The sequence below is a fragment of the Ambystoma mexicanum genome, chromosome 5q (assembly GCF_040938575.1).
Source record: "Ambystoma mexicanum isolate Mex_15411 chromosome 5q, UKY_AmexF1_1, whole genome shotgun sequence".
NCBI classification, from domain to species: domain Eukaryota; kingdom Metazoa; phylum Chordata; class Amphibia; order Caudata; family Ambystomatidae; genus Ambystoma; species Ambystoma mexicanum.
Window position 1 is genome coordinate 499,953,020 of NC_090933.1, and position 22,463 is coordinate 499,975,482.

General features: G+C 47.8%; 1 protein-coding gene across 4 annotated transcripts in view; it reads right to left on the reverse strand.

The window, feature by feature from the left end:
- The window catches only part of TRAPPC8 (trafficking protein particle complex subunit 8), a 2,435,788-nt gene that overhangs the window by 1,752,993 nt on the left and 660,332 nt on the right, over window positions 1-22,463 (reverse strand). For all 4 annotated transcript variants that reach the window (XM_069620968.1, XM_069620966.1, XM_069620965.1 and 1 more), the window contains one exon: window positions 12,964-13,079. In XM_069620968.1, the coding sequence (XP_069477069.1) occupies window positions 12,964-13,079 (116 nt within the window). The remainder of the gene's footprint in view (window positions 1-12,963; window positions 13,080-22,463) is intronic.

A 22,463-nucleotide genomic window follows, 5' to 3' on the forward strand; every position in this document is an offset into this window, starting at 1 on the left:
TATAACGTACAAGGTCCTACTCCTCACTCACAAATGTCTTCATGAGAAAGTGCCAGCATACCTTATGAACCGGATTAGACATGTTTGACCTGTTTGTTCACTTCGGTCTAACTATTCTGAAACTGGTTCCACCCAGATTTAAACTTGAGCGCTATGGTGGCATCAGCTTCAACTCCATGGCCCGCGCCTGTGAAATCTCCTTCCTGCTCCTCTCCGCCTTTGTGATGAACTATCTTCCTTTAAAAAAGCCCTCAAAACGTTTCTCTTCGACTCGGATGGTTAAATATACCTTTATTTCTATGCTTCCCAGGCCCTGATTTTTCTCCGTCTTGCTTTTCTGACTAGCTGCGCACTGAGGCCTTTGGGCAAGCTGCGCCTTATAAGGAGGTATATAACAATAACAGTAAGGGCCTTGCTCAGAGGTCCTTTGGAAACCGAGACAACGACCAGGTACCTCTTCACAGTGCCCATCTGCAGGTCTGTATGGGCCATGGATAGCAAAAAAAATCCAAAACAGGGAATAGGGGACACGTTAAATTAAAGGGTCCAGATCCCTCTCCCAGTCCCAACCTCTAAAAGATTAAAACGGTCACCACCATTACTTGAGGACATAGCTGCTGAAGCAACGCTCCCTTCAACAGGTTGTCTCGCAGGGACCACCATGCAAGGTCTTGAGAAACTCTGCTTGAGAATTGCTAACCATCTTACATGTTCCCCTGAAACAGACCACTGGCAATGGATGGAAACAAAAGCAATCTTGCATGCAGCCAGGTCTCCAGAACCACCAGAATGCAGGAGGCAATAAGACCCAGCAAACACAGAAAGGCAGAGGAAGGAACCGGTCCCTAGTATTGGAGGACTTGTACCATTCAGGAGATGTTTGCCACTCGCTCCTCAAGTGAAAAGGCTCTGCCCAGGTGAGTGTCCAACACCACCCGATGAACTGGTAGGCTCTAGGACAGGGAAAGTTGAGATTTTTAGAATTTCAGGGAAAAGCCCAAGGTGTTCAACAGGAAGTCCATGTGTAACAGGTGTGCCAACTACTGGTTTGGCGAGCGAGTTTGGACAAGTCAGACGTCCATTAAGGTAATGAATGTCGTCCCTCCTGTGGCAAGCCCCCACCGCTGCCTTCAAGCTTCGTGAACACCCTGGATGCAGAAGATGGACTGAACGGCAGGACTTTGAACTGGTAATGGTGCTGGCCCACAAAGAATCTCAGTCCTTTTGTGTGCTTGACAATGGGCACATGGAAGAACAAGTTACTTCTTACCTGGTAACGTTCTTTCGATGGGATGTTCTTCCGACGCATTCCTTATCTTTGATAGATCATCTCCAGCTTGCTGGCCTCTGAAAAAATGTTCAGTAGAGGGCGCTGCGCGTCGACGTCCCTCGACAGCCTCCGTATCGGCGCCGACGTCATCACGCGTATAAATAGACTCACGCAGCATCCATTGCTCAGTTCCGTTTTGACGTTAACCGTTGTTTTACATTACTTGGTTATTGACCTTGAAGGAGCGTAAGCTGCAACCACAAGGGAAGTATTACTGCGGGGATGGATGGGAGGGGCGATAAGGAATACGGAGGAACATCCCATCGAAAGAACGTTACCAGGTAAGAAGTAACTTGTTCTTCAAAGGGATTGTGTCCTTCGACGTATTCCTCACCTTTGATAGACTCCCATAGCAGTGTTGTGTAATTGGAGGTGGGAGTAAAAACGCCATGTTTCCCTTTAGGAATTAACAGAATGTAATACAGCTTTGCAAAACCTAGTCTCTTGACTAGAGGAGGAATCCAGGTTGTAAAATCTTGTGAATGTATGTGCAGACGACCATGTGGCAGCTGCACATATGTCTCGAACCGGAACCCCTCTTTGGAGGGCCGAAGAGGCTGCGATACCCCTGGTTGAATGAGCCCTTAGATTTTGAGGAGGCTCTTTCCCTGCTAGTTTGTAACATTCCAGAATGGCCAAAATAATCCATCTGGAAATGGTCTGTTTTGTTATCGGTAGTCCCAATTTGTGCCCCGAGTAACCTACGAACAGTTGGTCTGTTTGCCTAATCCTAGCAAGTCTGCTGATGTAAAAGCTTAAAGCCTGCCTTGGGTCCAGCCTATGTAGCCTTTCTTCCTCTTTCCCGGGATGGGGAGGAGGATAGAATGAAGGTAAGGTAATGTTCTGAGTGATGTGGAATTCAGAAACCACCTTTGGGAGGAAATTAGGCTTCACCTGTATGACAACTTTGTCTTTATGTAAAATTGTATGAGGGGGTTTACAAGATAGAGCTTGTAGTTCGCTCACCCTTCCAGCAGATGTTAATGCCACTAACAAGACAGTTTTAAGGGTGAGAAATCTTAGCGAACAAGAGTGGAGTGGTTCGAAAGGAGTACCCATCAGGAAATTTAAGACTAAATTTAAGTCCCATAAAGGAACCTGGAACGGTCTTGGAGGATAGACATTAGATAATCCCTTTAGAAATTGTATTACTAAGGGTAATTTGAAATACGATGGCTCCTCTGCAGTGCGCTTGAAGATAGATAGCGCTGCGAGACAGCCCTTGATAGTGCCAACTTGAAGGCTGAATTTGCCAACTAGAGTAGAAAGGATAACACCGTTGGTGTACCACATGAAAAGGGGTCGATATTCTCTTCTCTACACCAGCTGCAAAATTTGTTCCAACGGCAGCGGTATAAAGACTTTGTTGCTGGCCTTCTGGCCGAAAGCAACACCTCCATGACGTCATCAGGGAGGTCCCAATCCTTGTATCTCAACCTTTCAGAAGCCAGGCGTGAAGGTTGAGGGTTCTGATGTCTGGATGGAGAACCTGACCTCCCTTCTGTGAGAGAAGATTCTCCTTGAGTGGAAGACGAATTGGAGGGCAGATGGACATGTCCAGAAGGTCCGGGTACCACGTTCTCCTGGCCAAGTCTGGGGCAATTAGGATGATGGTCCTCTGGAATCTTCAACCTCCTGATCATTTGAGGAATGACAGGGACTGATGGAAACGCGTACAGGAGCGGAAACTCCCAGTCCACTACGAACGCGCCCCCTAGAGCTCCTCTCGGGGGAAATTCCCTTGAACAAAACAGATCGCACTTCCTGTTGGTACTGGTGTCGAACAGATCCACTTCAGGGGTTCCCCAAAGGGCGAAGATCTCCTGAAGGACTTCCTGAGCTAGTTCCCACTCGTGGGAGATTGTGCTCTGCCTGCTCAGAGCGTCCGCCGTCAAGTTCTTCTCTCCGGCTAGATGAACTGCCGATAGAGAGATTCCTTCTTGCATTGCCCAAGGTTGATATGTAGTCTTGACTCCGATGGAGACCAACGACCGCTGATGGTCAAGTCGTTGGTATGGGCTCCCCACCCCGTGAGTGAGGCATCTGTGACTACTGTTATCTCAGGCCATGGTTGCCAAAACAGTTCTCCCTTCAAGATGTTTTTCTGGCAGGCCCACCACTGAAGGTCTCGAGCCACCTTGTCCGGAACCTGAAGGAGGTCTGTCATTCTCCCTGAGAATTGCGACCACTGAGTTCTCAGTGCCCACTGAAGAAATCTCATTCTCAGGTGAGCCTCTGGCACAAGGGAGATGCAGTATGCCATGAGGCCTAGCAACCTCAAAAAGTCTAAGGCAGAATATCTTGAGCCCTCACCTCTGGTGGCGAGGCTTTTCCCAGGGAAGTGTCCAGGACCGCTCCAATGAACTGGAGTCTCTGTGATGGTATCATCTATGACTTCTTTAAATTGAGGGATAAGCCCAGTTTGTGAAGGAAGTGGCAGACATAATCTAGCTGAATCTGAGCTTGTTCCGGAGATACAGCTCTGATCAGCCAATCGTCCAGGTAGGGGTAGACTTGAATCCCTTCCCTCCTCAGACTTGCAGCCAGTACCGACATTAGCTTGGTGAAGACCCTCGGGGAGGAGGTCAGCCCTAATGGCAGAACTCGAAATTGATGAGAGCCGCCAATTGCGAACCTCAGGTATTTCCGGTGTTTGAGATGGATTGGCACATGGAAATAAGATTCCTGGAGGTCAAGAGATACCAGCCAGTCCTGGAGCTGGAGGGCCTTAAGGATTTGAGAGTTACCATCTTGAACGTGTCCTTCCTGAGGAACTTGTTCAATTCTCGTAAGTCCAAGATAGGTCTCAGTCCTCCGTCTTTCTTCGGTATGAGAAAGTGTGGGGGGGGGGGGGGGTGGAGTACCAGCCCTTGTTCCTCTCCACTACAGGTACCGGTTCTATGGCACCTCTCTCTAGCAGGTCTACAATATCCTGCAAGAGGAGCGGATCTGGAACTTTCAGAGAGCTATTCCCCGGTGGATGACTGAGGGATGCGTAGAAAAGGCAGGCAGTAACCTTGGGCAACTGTCTCCAATGCCCAAGCATCTGACGTAATAACCTGCCATTCCGACAGATGTTGAGTTAACCTGCCCCCTACTGGTGTCTTGTGGGGAGAGTCGTCAGAGCGGTTTGGAGGCGGCTGATGCAGATGCTGAGGGTAAAGAGGCACCTGCTGCGGCTTTTGTATTTTTAACCCGTCCACCTCGGGTGAATTTTTTCGGACCCCTTTGAACCGGCTGTCCTCTGCCTCTTCCGAATGCAGAATAGAAGCGAAAGGACTTAAGTCTCCAAGAGGTTCCTGAGGGGCGATATGGTGTCTGACGGATTGCAGCTCCCAGGGATTTTGCTGCTGCCTTTGATGTTTGAAGCTTTTCTAAAAACTGTCATCCACCTTCTTACCAAACAAGGAAGAGCCGTCAAACGGCATATTGAAGAGTCTGCTTTGCACATCTGGAGCAAAACCAGACTTCCGCAACCAAGCAAATCTCCTGGTTGTTGTACTTGCTGCTATGGCCCCAGTTTGAAGGGATTCGCACATTGCGTCTTTACCATCCTTAATGATGTTTAGAAACGCTTCCCTTTCTTCTCCCTCCAGGAGGCAGTCAGCTGCTGATGAAGCACACTCCCAAAGTGTGTGGCTGAACCTTGCGAGCGTCCAAGTAGCATTGATGGATTTCAATGCCATGGTACATGCAGAAAAGACTTTTTTGGCCATAGAGTCATATCTCTCATCATCCCTGTCCTGTGGAACAGTAGGGTAAGCTGATTTACTACCTGATGAAGTTGCTGCCTGCACAACCAGACTCTCCGGAGTTGGGTGTCTGGATGAATATTCAGGGTCAGCAGTAGACACCCTATACTTGGCTGATAATTTTTTGTTGACCGCCGGGATAACCTCAGGGGTTTCCCAGTTTGCCAATATTTTCCTTTGTAATGCCGCATGGTTAAAGGTCCCAGGATCCTCCTGTGGACCTTTAACCAAAATGTCTGGGAGGTCGTCTTGCTGAAAAGAAGGTGAGGGTGTAGACCACCCCATAATCTATTATCCTTGCCATCAAGGTTCTTTAAAGGGGTTTCGACATGTTCCCCTGGGTCTGGTTTGGCAAATTCCACTTCTGGGGGAGTGTCCAACCCACTTGCTTCATGTAAGGATTCTTGGAGGTCCTTAAACCTACTTTCCTCAGAGGTAAATTCCTCTGGTACAGGAGTTGCAGATCCCTGCAACTCAAAAGGTCGCTTCTGATCCGAATTCTCCCCTTCTTCATAAATAGATGCTAAGGCTCTGGAATGATCAGATCTTGGAAATGGTATAAATCCCATTTCCAGAACAGAAGGGGCCAAATTTGTCGTAATTGGCTGAAAAAACGTCGACGTCGTTGACGCGGACGTTAAAGGCTTCGAAGCCATCGAAAAGGGCGTTGAGAAAGTTGGTATAGGCACTCGGAAGTATCGGAATTCTACTCGAGGTTGTCGACGGCATTCTCGTGATCGAGGCTCTGGGTATAGCCACTGGCTGTGGGGGTGGCCGTGGGTTTGTCCTTTCTCGGCGTCAATGGTGGCGTCGAATCGACTGACCTGTGCGTCGAAGAACCCTTCGATAATGGTGTCGAAGACGCAGATCTATGCATCTAAGGGATTTCCGACGACGGCGTCGAAGACGCGACCTTGCCTACACTCGTGGGTTTGTGACGCTCTCAAGTAGCTTCTTTCGCCGGGTGCTGCAACTCGCAGAGTTTTCATTTTTTGGGTCTTTCACCTAGGGTATCACCCTCAGCAGTCTTTTTCATGAATTCCTCCCACTCAGCCTGAGAGCTATGTTTTGTGGGGCAGGAGACCCTTTTCGGGGAAACGGAAGAAGACGAGGAAGGGGATCTTCAACGTCTCTTTTTTGAATGCTTAGATCTCGAAGAGTGATGGGAACTGCTTCGAGACCTAGAACGAGAATGTCTTTTGTGATGGCGAGGAGACGAATATCTCGACTCCGCCAAGGAAACTTTTGAAGTTTTAACTGCCTTACCTCTCTCGAGCTTCCCCTTACGCTCCTTCAAGGCTTTCGCCGTCATGGAAATGCAGTCCTCGCACTCCGAACAATGGTGCTCGACTCACAGGCACCACAAACAGATCCTGTGAGGATCCGTCAACAACATTTTCTTTCCACAGTCTCGACATTTTTTGAAGCCGGACCGTGGAGTCGTCGGTTCGGATGAGGAAGCCATCGAGTATGAGTCGGTATTCGAGGAATAATGAAGCATATTTGACTGAAGAACTGAGCAACGATATTCCGAGGCACCACGAAGCGCGGAAAAACGGAACTGAGCAACGGACGCTGCGTGAGTCTATTTATACGCGGGATGACGTCAGCGCCGATACGGAGGCTGTCGAGGCACATCGGCTCGAGGGATGTCGACGCGCAGCGCCCTCTACTGAAAAATGTTTCCGAGGCCAGCAAGCTGGAGATGATCTATCAAAGATGAGGAATACGTCGGAGGACACAGTCCCTTCGAAGTAGGCATACTGAATACAGTGACACCAACCAGTTTGGCAGATCAAGAGCTTGGATGACCTGGGCTAGAGGTTTAGCTTTAACTTGTACATGAGCAGGAACCAATTCGTTAGCCTTAGATCCAGCATAGGATGCAAGCCACAATCTTTCATCGGAAAGACAAAGTAAACTGAATACCAGCCTCTGCCTCATTGCGAGTACGGTACCCCAGAAGTTGACGAACCTCCTCCAATTGGAGACAGTACAGAGGCAAATGTGGGCTTAAAGGAGGATGGTCTGGAGGGCTTTAAAGGAAATTGAGACAATATCCTAAGTTAATGACCTGTAAGGCCCAAGCATCAGAAGAGGTCTGACGCATTACAACATGAAATGGGAAAATCTCCCCCTCACAGGGGGCTGTAGAAAAAAAGTGCCTTTCACAGGGGGTTTGCGATTGGGGCACAAATGGGCACCATGGAAGTGGAGATTCTCCTTCTGGATGCTTCTCTGCCCCTACCGATGGGGCAACAGCAGGTCTGCTGTTTTCCCAATGGTGCCTGACTTTTCGACATTGGGCATGGGGGATGGAGGGATGAAATCCTGGAGCTCTGCCAGCAAGAGTCTAAAATGCTGCTCTGCCAGAACCAAGGACCTTGCACCTCTGCACTGAGTTGTCAGCACCCACCGCCTCGCCCCCAAAGAGGTTATGCCAGTCAAAAGGCATATTCAGGTTCTTCACCTGCATGTCATGTGCAAACCCGATGTTCTCATCTAGGAGTGCCTACTTAACGCTGTGCCCGTAGCCAAAGCTCAGACCACAAAGTTGACTATGTCCAGCCCTGATTGCAATATTTGGCGAGAAGCCCTTCTGCCACCTGGAGCCAGGGCCTCAAAGCCCTGTCTCTCCTCTGGGCAGGTGTTCAGCTGCCCCAGACATTGTCGACCAAAGGGCAAAATATAATTTGGCAAAGGCACAGAAGTTGTTTATACCTCTGCGCGAGAGCATCCCGAAGGAATAAAACTGCTTTCCCCATGCATCCAATGTGGATGTTCCCAGGTTGGCAGGCACAGCCTGGACCACCAAGCTCTCAGAGGTGGAGTGGGTGGAAAGAGGAGCCGGGATTGAAGGAGCCAGGCAATGTTTCCTTAGCAAGTCCCGGTCAACTGCCGAGATAAAAGCAGGATTTTAACAAGGCTTCCAGCATTGGTGTCTCAACTGCCGAATTAAAAGCCAGAAATGTTTCCTTATGGGGACCTTCATCCAGGATGTTCTTAATTTCAAATTGAACCTATGGTCTGAAAAGGTCAGATGTGGCGTTTCTTTTCCTTTTGGACAGGGCCCAATATTCTGAACTCCAGTTCAGCACCTTATGAACTCTTTTAGTCGCCTTTTTTCTGGTGGAAAAAGGGAAAATGTTGCCACCCACTTCCAGAAAGCCTTTGGATAAATTGATTGACATGGCCCACAGTCCTGGGGGTCATGTTCTCCCCTCGGGCAGAATAGATCTATCCTGTGGGGATTGATACCAAACTTTTTCTACCACAGTACTCACAGGGTTTGAAGTCATAAGCCTTAGTGGGAGTAGGCATTTCACAAAACCTTCAAAAAAAGCTGTATTTCCAAATCTTACAAAGAGCATGGGCCTTACTAAGCCTGAAACACTCCGTTTACCAAAAATGTATGTCAATACTTGCCCATTACTTGAAAGCTGAACAGAGCAGGATTTTTATTTGGGGTAAAAAGTTTGCAATAGAATTGTAGAGCGAAGAACTGGCCATGCGTAGGGCTTTTAGGGAATAGTAACAAGAAATCTGCACACAAGTGTGGTAGTGCATCCCTCCTGAACAAGAAGCACACTTGCCTTAGGCAGATCTTCACAATCTACCACCGGATAAGGCAGCAAAAACAATGACCTTCAAGTGTTTCTGATTCTTAAAGTCAACACCCCAGGCCCAGAAGGGCTCACATGGTTTCTGAAAGAAAGTGGAGACATCCTGTTGGGACCATTGACTGAGCTTTTTAACTTGAGACAGGCAGGTTTGTCAATCAAAGTCTCAGACAATCATAAGCTCTACACACAAAAGGATAAAGTATGGCAAAGGTGTGGCCCCTGTAACTCCATGTCTATTAAACCTGAATGCCAAGATCCTCGCAAAGATCCAAGCAAATATGCATGCCACTTTTCAACCTGGCCTAGTTCCACCTGTTCAATCAGGCATAATCCTGGGGAGGTAAACATCTTATCAGGAAGAGTGTTCCTTTATTCGACAAAACCCACTACAACCCTTTCCTGGAGATGCCGGTCTGTGACCTCTTTACGGAAGATTAGAGAGAGGACATCAGAATTCTGCGAGGTTTGACAAGTCAGACATAGGAGACAGACAAGCAGACATGTTCCGATTAACAACGTTTTATTAAAGTAAAAAGTATGACTCTTCTGGCTCTACAGCTATGGTGATGGTTCCCCATTCAAAAAAGGAAAATAAATGGGTGCTCATCAGGATGTCTTCTAAACAAATTCAGTCATCTGTCTGAACCTGTTCTATCCTACTGACAGGCCCTACCACTAACAAAGAAAATATAAATTCAGCCTAGGACAGTATTTTAACTCACTTTGGTTTGGCTTTGACTGGCTGGTTCCTGGCCCCCGCCCAACTGTGGGTCTGGTTCTCTTTCGCTCCCTCTGGTACAGGCCTAAGCCTGCTGGTGCAGTTCAAAACTAGTTCTGTATCTTCCCTTGGTCTGTAAGAAAGGGGACTCTGGACCCCCAACAAGTATCCTGATGAACTCAAAAAGATCAGCCCTTTATTGGAGCACTGGTTTCTCCACAGCGGCTACTCAGGTACAAGTCTTTGATCCCTCCGTAAACTCTGTTTCTTGTACACCCCTCCACATGTGTTTTTATGTCATTGTTTCTCGCAGCCCAGCATGGGCTCTGGCTCTTCAGCCCATCTCTGGTTATCATGATTCTCAACCCTCTGTGGGGTATCCAGTTTCTATGCTCTCAATGTACTATCCGGCACTTACGATCGTTCAAGTTTCTTATGGCTTTGACCCCCGACGGAGGGCAGGAGTGGGGGGTCTGAGGGTCCGTCTCCCTCTCCCCTGGGTGGGCTGTGCGGTGTCTCTGCCTGTCTGGTTTGCAGATGACTCTCATGCCCCTACTGAAGTCTCTGGTAGACCAGCCCAGCATGGGCTGTCCACCCTTTCTGGCCGTCTTGATTGAGTATTATCCTCACCTCCCTCATGGGGCATTTGTGCTTTACTGGCCTCCTCCGGATAAGTAGCGTACCTGGTTGTCTGCACACTGCTTGTCGGGGGAGGCAGCTTCTTCGATAGCTGTGAAACCACGCTTCTGTCATGGTAAACACTCTCGCAGCAGCTTCTTCACTCCGTGTTGTAGCTGCTGAAAACTGGTACACCACTTCTGTTGCGGATCACTTTTTTTGCGCTCCCAGCAGTGCTCCTCAGGCTCTCCATCCTCATGAACTCAGCAGCGTTTCAAAGGCTTTGGCTTTCATCCTCCCACAGTGCAATTGGAGTGGTCCTGCCTATAGAATTCATCCTCGTTAAGGCGCACACTTCTGCTTTGACCCTCGGGCTGATACTTCCCCCGAATGAATGGGCCTCAGCCCTTTTATGTTCCTCACTGAAACAAGAGAGGGGACAACATTATGTTCACGCTTCAGGAATCTATGTCAAAAGAGTGGGGTCAGCAACCAAGGCATTCTCATTTAAAGGCTCCTGCACAGTATATTGTCCAATCCCTATGTAGCACACAAACATTTGGAATTCTTATTTCAAGCAAGATGTAAAAATCTTTACCTGGGGATTCCGTGTCCCCTAAGAGCGGCTTGGGCATAAGGTCAAGTAGAAAAAGTCTATTTTGCCAGATGACAGATTGAGAGCAATGTGGTGGGGGGATCAATTCATCATGGCATGGAACGCACAATCTCATCCTGAGGTGAATCCTTGAGTAGATTCTCAAAAGTTCTCATTCATGCAAGTTACAATTGTGAATGGACAAGGTGGAACCACTAGTATTTCAAAGGTTCCTAATGTCTTTGGCGGATTCATCTGGTGAACAAAGCTCCCCTTTTCAAGATTACCTGTAAGTTAGCGTCCACGCCTTCCACCTGCAACAAAGTACCTCAGTGCTTGGAAAATGTTTGCATCACTCGCAATAGCAGTGAACTTGATGTTCATGGAATGAACAAAGCTGGATACACAGTATGTAGGGCAAGGGACTGGTTCAGTGGCACAGCAAGTACCAATGAAATATGTACCAGCTGAGGAAGTATTTTGCCTAATTCAGAGAACCGAGTTTGGAGTGAGTATAGCATTTGCAAGGAAAATAACGTGCTGGTTGTGATAGAGGGTGTTAGGCCTTTGGTAAAGGGTTCAACTTCTCGGGAGTTCCAGGAACATGCAAGTCTTCTTGATGATTACAGATATTAGAAATCCTGCTGTATGCACCCAAACCTCATCAATGTCAATTTTACAAAATCATGCTCCCAACCAACAGAAACTTGTGTTTCTACCTCCAAATCAAAATTTGATCTGATTTTCAAAAATGTCCTCAGTGGGACAGTTTCCACTGCCATACGCTCAGGAATGAACTCCAGGTCTTGTTCCGGTTCAGGAAGCCCTACCCCTCTAATATCCACGGATATTTTTGGTTTGACCTTTTCAGACTTTGACCCCTTTAGGTATGGTGTACAGTATGGTGGCATTGGCACACGCAGGTTGGTAATAGACAGTACAGTCAACTGCAGGCACATAGAGCAGAAGTGCCGGTTGACAGTGGCGTAATGTAGAGCGTGCCATTGACAGCTCATGGACAATGCTCTGTGACACATGGTGGTCTTCTAGATGAGAACTGGTGCTCATTGATGCCCAAAAGCATTGTGCATGGACAAGATGTTTCCAGTTGATCGGGAGGTCTTGAAGGAAGCGTAGATGGGGAAGCTTTAGCACATACATTTTTTACATGGCATTTGCCCAATGACTACTTACTTGCCAATGCTGTACCAACAACTCACCCGTGAATTATGAAGCCATGAAAGACCATCTCATGAATGCTGCAGTGATTGGCTGTGGCCAAACTAGCATTGCATAGACAGTGGATGTGGTGATGGAGAGAGAAGAAAACAGAGGGTTTAGCAACCATTTTGGATTGAGCCTAAATCAGGAAATCGCATTTCACTCTTATCCCACAAAGAGACCAGAACTTGCCCCTTTAAGATAGAAGTTGAACTCTTATTGAAGTCTGCCTTGCAAGCTACGTGCAACCCTGAGGAAGCAGATTAGATGCAGGTTCCAATAATATTCTTGGCTTAAAGGTTATGGAAGAGATCACAAAATCCTGCACAATGTGTCGAGGGGGAAGACAGTAAATGTTCTCCTTGGGATCATCTTCCAGATATATTTTCTTAAGGACCACGGCTTACATGCCCTAAGAACAGGTGTTCTTGGGACTGAGTGCCAGGATGACTTGGCTGATGAGGGTACCCAAAAGGTAAAACACTGTTGCATGGCTACAGGTAAAAGCTGTACATTAACCCGAAAGAGGGACAATCGTCCATTAAATCCTGAAAGCTGTGGAAATCGGATGACTATCTGAATAAATGTAGCAGCAATCTGAGTGAGGGAGCAAAGAGCAGAGGACTTGCTTTTATTTGACTTGCAGTTACAATTGCAAGACTCACTCCAGGGACAGAGCCTACACTCTTGTCCACCTCATTGGCTGAAGGGCAGAAAGTGGAAAATGAGGTAGGTGGGTTACAAAAAATAAAGCAGCCTTTTGTTTTTAACTAAGATTTTACCAAGGATTAAAAGCCTAGTGAGCAGTAATGGCCAAAGTTTGTTAAATTTCAGCAAATTATTGGAAACCCAGTAGTACAATAAATACTGCTTGAAAGACCATAATTTATAAGTTATTGCGAGCCAACAAAAAGCTAAGATTTCTTTTTTATGAACTAAATCTTCACATTCCTGAATAATGCCACAAACGATCATCTGCCAAAATGATATGTGAAAACATACAACAAACAGCATGTTTAACATTGGGTGGAAATGAGTTTTAATTATCATATATAAGTCTAAACAAGGCCCCTATTGTAGAAAAGGTAAATAAAAAAAGTACTCACAACAAGCCAGCTGTATTCTTTAGTTCATTTATGCTTTTTTCTGGAACTTTACCACCACTAAACCATTTTTTCGTTGCAGAAAATAACGACCGGCTTAATCCCTTTCTTGATATAAGCTACAAATGTAATACAAGAGAAAATATAACACAGATAGCAAAAATGAAACCATGCCAGCTCAAAGAAAGAACATATGAATAAAGCAACAATCACAAGAAGGAAAATAAACTCTGGCTGAATACAGGAAGATGATGCAAAAAGTCCTCTTATGCAATCATGCCACCTCGGTTCACTTCAATCGGAAGAAAGAATTTGTAAAGTCATCTACACGATTTCAGCACAAAATATTACAAAATATTCATCTCCAACAACGATTACTAACTTAATGTTGCAAGGCCAAGGTAGAACTGTATAGACCACAAAATCGATGCTCATCTAATTAAGACCTGTGGCGAGTATTGCAACAGGGACCACATATGCAGAAATACACTAGGGCAGGCATAGGAGTTTGGCTCTTTAGTGTGCCAACCAACCCATGCTTTCAGGATAACCACTGTATGTAAATAATTCCCATTTCGGGTATCTAAATTAAAATTAAAATAGCCATGCTGAAAACATGGTCAGCGATTTGGATCATGAGAGTCAGAATCTCTACCTCTTCTGACTAGGAAATAAACAAGATGGGGACCAGTGGCCTAACTTCATAGTCATTGGAAGTCCTAGCCAATTACACCAATTTCGACCATTTAAGGCATGCACATGGCTTTTAGCTTTCAAGAAAAAGCCAGGCAGACAAGATTGGTATTCAAGTACCTCGTGTCAAAGAAAAAGTAACTCATCAAGGGTTTTATGGGTCAGATTCTTTTAATAACTGCAGATAAAGTAATGGCCATGAACAAATAGGAGTCCATCCTACTCTAAGGTTGAAGGGCACGTCTTTCCCCCTCCAAGCCTCTTTAAACATATTTGTATCCACATCAGTTACAGGACAGGGATACCAGTTCTCTTCTCCCATGCTTTATATCGGAATCCTTGCTCTTTCCCCCATTTGTCTCCAAAACCCAATTTGAGAAACATCAGGCAAGTGAGTCTGCAAGCTGATAGACGTGTGGGTCTTAAAACGGGATCATCTCCCCCAGTAAAATCCACCCAGGTATTCTTCTCAAAGTTCATCACAATCGGGGGTAACGGAACAATGTCAGTCTTAAGAGAATCCCAGATGTGCATCAGTTAATAAGGTTTGCTACTAATTGTGATTAACACACACACACACCCCTAGTCCATAATCCCCTTTCTAACCAATTGATCCAATAATCCAGGTCAACATTCCTGTTAGCAGAGGGATGTATGTGATTTCTTCAAATATAGTTTTCCTACTGGTCATTTCACTGCATCAATTTCACAGAAAAAAACTTTTTTTTTTTTTGTTTAAATGCAGGGGGGTCCCCCCGCAATTCCCAGTCAACCCTCCATACCCTAATTATACCGCTCCCCCATGCCCCACCTATTCTGCATTATACATATACCATTTCCCCTACCTTTTTCGGTTAACTAGATTCAGTGAAATCTCATTAGGGGAAAGGTTATTCAAAGAAATGCACGGTAACGTTACCAGAGTGTGTGGCACAGTTTATAAAGACTTAAAATTGCTCAAATAAAAAGGGAGCAAAAGCACATGGCCCTGCCTATGCCAGGCTCCCACTCCCCTCATACGCTACCAACATTTCTTCTCATTAGCCCTACTCTTTTACTGCTGACGATGGACCTCTTATTACAGGTAGGATCCAAGGAATGGCAGTATTGGGCTAATTGGTCAAAGCCACAATAGATGGGTTCTTCAGTTATAGTACTGACATTGAACAAAGCCAGGACAAGTGTTTTTACAATGACTGGAACTAACAGTCTCTGGCCTATTGTGGGAAAAGCAAGCATGGGTGTTTTCTTACAAGGCTGCAATATAGGGCAAGGCAAAGACCAGTTTCTTCTTACAGTGGCTGGCAGTTCTAGCTTAATTAAGCCAAGTCATTATGGGTGTGTTCTTATAGAATTTATACTGGCCCATATGGCCATATGGCCACAGATGCAGTACTGGCATTCCTGGGCAACAATCTGTTTTAAACATTTGAATTAGTTTTTAAAGACAACATTACAAATGGGGAGAAAATAGTAAACATTAAAAAAAACAACAGTGAAAATAAAACAATAGGAACAGTGGAAAATTGGGAAAAGTGTTTCAATAATTTTTTTAAATATGCTATATAAAGCTCATACAAAATTTGAATATCTGATTATAGCATTAAATCATATAGTCCACATGAAATTACGATGGTCTCTTACTATTATTTCCCCACTTTTGTTTGTCAAAACAGAGGAAAAGATTTCAACTGATAAGGGATTACCAATCGGTATTCTCCTGTGTTACTGTAAGAAATGAACAAGTCCCATACATTATAAGTTACTCACCATAGTGACTAACGTAACCCTAGTCCATAGTCCCCTTTCATCCATACTGTATTGGCATTCCTCGCTAGGGACGGGAGACAACCTTTTTCACCCGAACAAAAATCTTCTTCCCCTTTAAATTTAGAGGTGCGGCCCTGCGAACATGCGCTCCACTGACTCCGGCCACCGGTGCCACTCCTCAGTTCCCATTGACGCGTCTACAATATTACCATTGCCTAATGACACTAGTTTTATTAGGGGGACAATGATGGGACGTATGGAGGAAAGGGGACTATGGACTAGGAGTACATTAGTCACTACAGTGAGTAACTTATAATAACTCCTATGTTCCGTCCCCTTTGCTCCATACTGTATGGGCAATTACAACTGAATGTAGCCCCAGGGTGAAGAGGTGACCCTCCTTAAGAAAATAAGTTCCTTAATGCTTGTCGAAAGCTGCATCTGACCTAGAGCCGGCAATCAAGACAGCAGTGCTGCCAGAAGGCCGAAGGAGTGGCCCATGTGGCTGCCCTGCTGATGACCTGCCACGGAACTTGCCTCTGGAATGCAAATGCTGTGGCCTTGGCTCCGATAGCGTGGGCATGCATATTTGCCGTAAGTGGCTTGTACTGTCCCTCATAGGCCTCCTTAATGGACAAAACCATCCACCTTGCTATGGAGGCCTTAGAAGCCTGATACCCTGGGGCATTGATCTCCCCACCACACTCCCCGAAGGTGACAAAGAGCCTCAGATTTGCAGAAGCTCTTGGTTCTAATAAGGTACAATTTTAGAGCGTGCCTAACATCTATACAGTGCATTGTCCTTAGGATCAACGAGCTCCTCATTTTGGTGGAACGAAGAGACTACTTTAGGCATAAAAGCAGGATGCGTTCTAAGGACCACCTTGTCCCTGTGAAAGGTAGTGCAAGGCTCAAAAGCCACAAGAGCTTGGCTCTTGCTGACCCGGCACGCAGATTTAAGACCCACCAAGAGGCCAGTCGTAATGGTGACCAGCCTGATGTCCGCTGACCCCACTGGCTCAAAGGGTTTATGCGCCAAGGCGCCAACACTATGTTGAGGTCCAACACGGAGTGTGGCTTCTTGATAGTCGGACAGAGCCTGCTAAGACTCACCAAATGTCTTACCACAGGGTTGGAGGAAGAGAAAACTTCCTCCCAAGTTCCAGTAGGCTCCGATGGCAGCCAGATAGGTGAGGCAGGTGTCTATTTGCACCCCCGAGTGGGCGAGGTGTGGCAAGAAGGATAGCACACTGTCCAGCATGCAAGTAAGAGGATCGACCTCCTTAGAGCACTTGCTTTTGTACTTGCTCCTGGTAGCATTGCTCCTAGCACCCTGTATGATGTCTAAGTCAGCCTGCGAAAGACGCTGATGCTTCATGTGACCTGTTCAAGAACCACGCTGCAAGGGCTAACTTCTGCGGGGCGAGGTGGATGACCCTGGCGCCTTGCTGAGATAGTAGATGAGCTGGGCCCAAAGGAAGGTGAATCGGCGACTGGTTCGACAGACTGAGAAGCTCTGAGAACCATGGTCTCACCAGCCACCACTAGCTGTCTGGACTCCCTTATCTTGCATATTACCCTGTGTACCAGGGGAGTGGGAGGGAATGCATATGCGTTCATGCTGTTCCACTGTAACTAACGCATCGCCCAGGCAGCCTAGGCCCTGTCCCTGCCAGGACGCAAACTGAGGGCACTTCCTGTTGTACCAGGTGGCGAAGAGATCCACCTGGGGTGCCCTTATCTGCTGAAGATCCCCTGAAGGACCTGATAGTTCAATTGCCATTCGTAATTGTCCACCCTCAATCTGCCAAGCCTGTATGCCTCCAGGTTGGACTCCCCCGTGAGGTGGACTGCCCTCAAGTGAATGTTGTTCTCCGGAGCCCACTCGCAAATGCTGACTGCCAGGCTGCATAGGGGAGGGGACCTGGTGCCACCCTTCTTGTTGATGTAATACATGCTGGTGCAGTTTTCCGTTTGAATGAGGATCATCTTGCCACTGATATGCAATAGGAAGGCTTTGGGAGCGAGCCAGATCACCTTCAGCTCTAGCCAATTGATATGGGCCTCCTGTTCCTGAAGAGACCAAACTCCATGGAGGCTGTGGTTGTCCAGGGTAGCCCCCCAGCGTCCAAAGAAGAATCTGTGGTGATGGGAAGCTGTGGTGCTGATTGCCGTAAGGGAGTGCCTGTCCTCAAGTTGCAGTCCGTGCACCACCAGACAAGGTCCTGGTGGAGAAAAGGAGGAATGCTGACGAGTTCCGCCTGGGAACCCTGCTCCTGACTCCATGAGGCTGCGAAGTGCAGCTGTAATCTTCTCATTTTGATCCTTGTGTATGGCACCGCAAGTAGCCATGCCTTTCATGAAACCCAAGAGGTGCTGGTACCACCATGATGCGGTCACCGCTATGCTGAAAAAATGCCCCGGGACCCTCTTGATGGCCATGATCTTGTCCTCCGAGGGAAACATTCTCTCTGAGCCGGTACCCCAGATGAGGCCCAGGAATGTTCGACTGTACGTAGGCTCCAGCTGTGACTTCTTGAGAATGATGGAAAATCTTAATTCGTATAGAGTATTCATGAGGGCGGAGGAGGTGTCCTGGACGGCCTATGGGGACCTCGCCCTGACTAGCCAATCTCCTAGGTAAGGATAGACATGGTGAACTTGGTTCCAGAGAAGGGCTGCCACTGCATTCGTAAGCCTGGTTAAAGACCCTGGGGGCTGAATTGAGGCCAAATGGTAGAGCCTTGTATTGGAAATCGAAGCCCATGATCCTGAACCTTAGAAAGGACACATGAAGCTGCCAAATCGGGACGTGTAGGTATGCGTCCTTCAGATCCAGGGAGTACATCCAGTGTCTCCGCAATAAGCTCTGGCGTAACCATCTTGAACTACTTTTGAAGAGGGAGGGAGAGGTTCAGGATGAAAAGGTCCAACACAACTCTCAGGCCAGCCTGATTCTTCTTGTGTATGGTGAAAATCATGGAGTAGAAGCCCATAGAACACATACAAAGTCAAAGGAACACCTCAAATCATGTCTAAGAGTGGGAGAAAAAGAAAAAATAAACCCCATAAATCCAGCAAAGCTGCTGGGGGACTCACTAGGTTTGGGAAATTAGCCTTTACAGAGAATTCTCCCTAACACAGGGCATACAGTGAAGACCTCGGCCAGGATCTCCGCCTCTGGTTGTTCAGCTTCTGGTTGTGGAAGCCCCAAGTATTTGGCCAGACCTGCACGCCGTTCATGGAATGCCTTGGCAGAAGACGGGGTGTCAGGGTCTTCCTCCTCATCGTTGTCCACCAGGGAGTCCTGCTGGTACGGGATAGGTGGAGGTGTGCTGGGCGCCGCAGGGTGAGGTGTGGTGGCCGGCCCGGAGGCTGCTGTGGAGGCTGGTATGGAACTGCCTGGGGCGCAGAGGTGCTGGAACCACAGGGCCAGCGTTGGATGCTGAGGCTGCAAGGTGTTCTGAGGCGCTGGAGCCATAGGAGGAATGACTATGGGCGCAGGTGGAGGGACCGGAGGTAACATGTCCCTGGTCACATCCCGAAGGATGGATCCCATCTGAGGAGGATCTAATAAGCATAAGGATTTTCTCAAAAAACCTGTCCTCAGGCCGGTGGCGCATTAGGTGGCGCAGAAGTAGGGCCCCGAGGTAGCCGAGTTCTGGGCGTACTCTGCCCTGCTGATTGCAGGATACATCTGCCCTACAACGCTGAAGGATATGCTGTACCTGGCGAAGACCAGTCCCACCTCAAAACTCGTTCTCCCACCTGCTCCCCAAAAGGGAACGGTATTGGACGAGTGGCCATCTTCTCTGGCACGGTAGCCATTTTGTCGGGCTGCATGCCACGTGCCTGCACCGTGGTTCTCGCCACGCTAGGCCTGGCCTCCTCCAGGCCTCTTAGCACTGGAGCTTGAGGCCTACCCTGCACCTCAGAATGGGGCCTGGTAGGCGCTGTGCCCTCGGCTGTGTCGCTAGTATATGATATGATATGGCATTTGTAACGCGCCTATACACAAGTGTTTCAAGGCGTGACGAGGCAGGGGGGGGGGGACACGAGGAGACAGACAACGATCCTACTAGGCCAGGTGTCATTCAGACCGCGCAAGTGCAAGGGTAGAGGGGACTGGGAAAGTGCAGGGGGAAGGGGAGAGGGGGAAAGTATTGTACATGGTTAGTAGAATACAAGATAAATAATAGGGCCAGCTGGTGGCAAGTGCAAGGAAAGTGCAGTAAAGGTTAGTAGAATACAAGATAAATAATAGGGCCAGCTGGTGGCAAGTGCAAAGTAAGGGCCGGGAGAAGGGGCTGTGGGATACAGAGACAGTCCCGTGGTGCAGGTAGGCAGTGCAAGGAAAGAGTGGCTGGGCCAAGGACCGAGATCGGCGAGTGGTCCAGTAGCAGATTCGGTGCAGGTTCAGTGGTTTTAGCAGGGGAGAGAGGGAGATTAAGCGGAGTAGTACTGCGTACATGCACCCCCTCAGACATTTGTCCAGTAGTGGGGCGGAGCCCCTCGGGTGGACACCCGGTAGAAGAACCCTGCTGTCCCTCAGCAATGTCACCAGCAGGATCTAGCAGCCCCTCGGCCTGGCGGTCGGTAGCTGAAGCAGCCTCGATACCCGTGCTGGTGTTAGAACCTGGACGGTCCGTCCCACTTGGGCGCTTCCTCAGGAAGAAGTCGCCCTTGTGGTGCAGATGAAAAAAGTGTTCCTACCTTTGGCCTTGACTTGTGCTTGACGAAGTCCTTCAAGTCCTCTGGAGGCGATCGTTCGAAGAGCTCCCTCCACCGAGCTAATCTATTCTTCAGAGCGTGCGGTGTAAGCGCGTCACACGCAGTACAACCATCCCAGCCGTGATCAGGGCCAAGGCAGTGGAGGCAAACAGCATGGGAGTCGGACGTAGGAAAGAGCCCTTCGCAGGCTGGACACCTGCTGAAGCCCAAAAACGTTGACATGCGCCGGAGAGGAGCGCAGCGCCAGAGGACGAGTACTGATTAAAGACAAAAGAGAAACCGGGGAAGAGCATGTGGAATTACAAGGCCAAAGCCAGACCCGGGAGCGCTGATGAAAGCGGTACACTCCCGTCGACGTGGAAAAGAGGACTGGGGAGTGGCGCCGGTGGCCAGAGTCAGGGGAGCTCATGCTCCCAGGGCCGTGCCCCTGCACGCCTCTAAATTTAAAGGGTAAGAAGATGTTTTCTGGTGAAAAAGGTTCCATCTCCCCTCCCTAGTGAGGGACGCTCATACAGTATGGAGGAAAGGGGACAGGATGTAGGAATAAGACATGTACTTAATATATGGGTCACTAAGTGTACAGTAATCTTTTCTATGGCACACATGTGGAGTGGAGCCTCTTGATTTCAACTATGAGCTACAGTTAAGCGTGCTGCTGTGATAGCATGTGATTAGCCAACTTGCAGTGCTTGGCTCCCGGTGCAAAGATTTCCTGGTCATCCAAATCACCTAAAAGAATCACCAATAGATTGAGCGGCTAACAAATACTAAAGGTTTTATCAATTAAATTTCCAATTTCCTCCCAAAACGGCTTGAATTTTGGGCATTGACACCATATGTGAGCCATGGAGCCAATCGCATCACATTCTCTCCAGCAAGGCAGGGAGGGTTCTGGGTACATTTTATGAAGTCGGTCTGGGGTAAAATACCATTGGTAAATCAATGTACATATATTTCTGGGAACTGTAGTGCAGATGGATGTTGTTGAAGCCCTTTTCTATATTGTTTCCCAAGAAGAAGGTGGAATATACACTTTACTCCTGCCAGCGTTTCAGATATCACAACCTTCTGTATGGTCATTGACTAATGTTTTTATATGGCGACCTCGACTTGCGTTTATGGCTCGAATGATCCTTCAATTTAACATTGGATCGAGGCCTCGAAGGCTCACGATGCGGATCGGGCCTTTGTCCCGGGCTCGAGGGTGCATGAGACTTAGAGCAAGACCTTTCCTTCCCGGCTTCTTCCTAAGGCGCTGTAGGAGCATGGCATTTTTGTTTTTTTCGAAAATTTGAAGCATTTCAGCTCTGAAGGCCTCCCACTCAGTCGGAGTAGATTTTTTGGTTGGACATGCAACTCTTTCTGGGGAAGCGTCCGATGAAGAAGTCGACGAAGGCAACATACGGTGGCTTCTCCAACTTCTTCGAGGACGAAGAAGAGTGGTGTGAGCCACTGCTCGACCTGGAGCGCTTGGCCTTCTTCCTCCGAGTAGAGTAGCCTCTCAACTTGTCAGTCGAAGGATTCACAGATCGGGTAGGGGATTTTTTAGGAACTTTGCCTACCTTCAGCTTCACCTTCCGTTCCTTCAAGGCCTTTCCAGTCATCGACTGGCACTTAGAGCAGTCAGAGGTATCATGGTCTGCTCCGAGGCACCACAGACAGATTCGGTGCGGATCAGTCAGGGACATTTTCGATCCGCAATCCCGACACTTCTCAAAACCAGACTTCAAAGTCGTCTGTGTCGATGATTAAGACATCTCGATGTCGAAGTTTTAACGAAGACGTCAGAAGATGAGAAGAAGCGTGCCATATTTCTTTGAAGCAATCGCTGTTGTGGAAAAACAGAACTGAAGCCAACGGGCGCTGCGCGTGCTAAATATGCCTTCAATGGCATCATCCTCGACGGAGGCCTTCAAGGGACATCGAGTCGACGCCATCGACGCACAGAGACCTCTGCCGAAAAAATTCCGAAGCAGCTGAAGTTGGACAACATTTGTCAAAACATGAGGAATATGCGGGAGGACACGATCCATTCGAATTTACCATCTGGTTTGACTCGACCTCAAACCCTATGACGCAATCTCTCACCAACAGCCTAAAAGCATTCAACCTGACAAACACCTGCACATTCATCCACACTGGTGGTTACACCATAGATGCGATTTTCTCCACTGCGAATATATCCACATTGCCACCACATCCCTTATCATGGACGAATCATTCAGCAATCCTCTTCTCCGTTCCAATGACCACAGTGGCTCGTGGTCACAGTCAGTTGCGCCCAACCCCCTTCTACACCTGCACTGCTC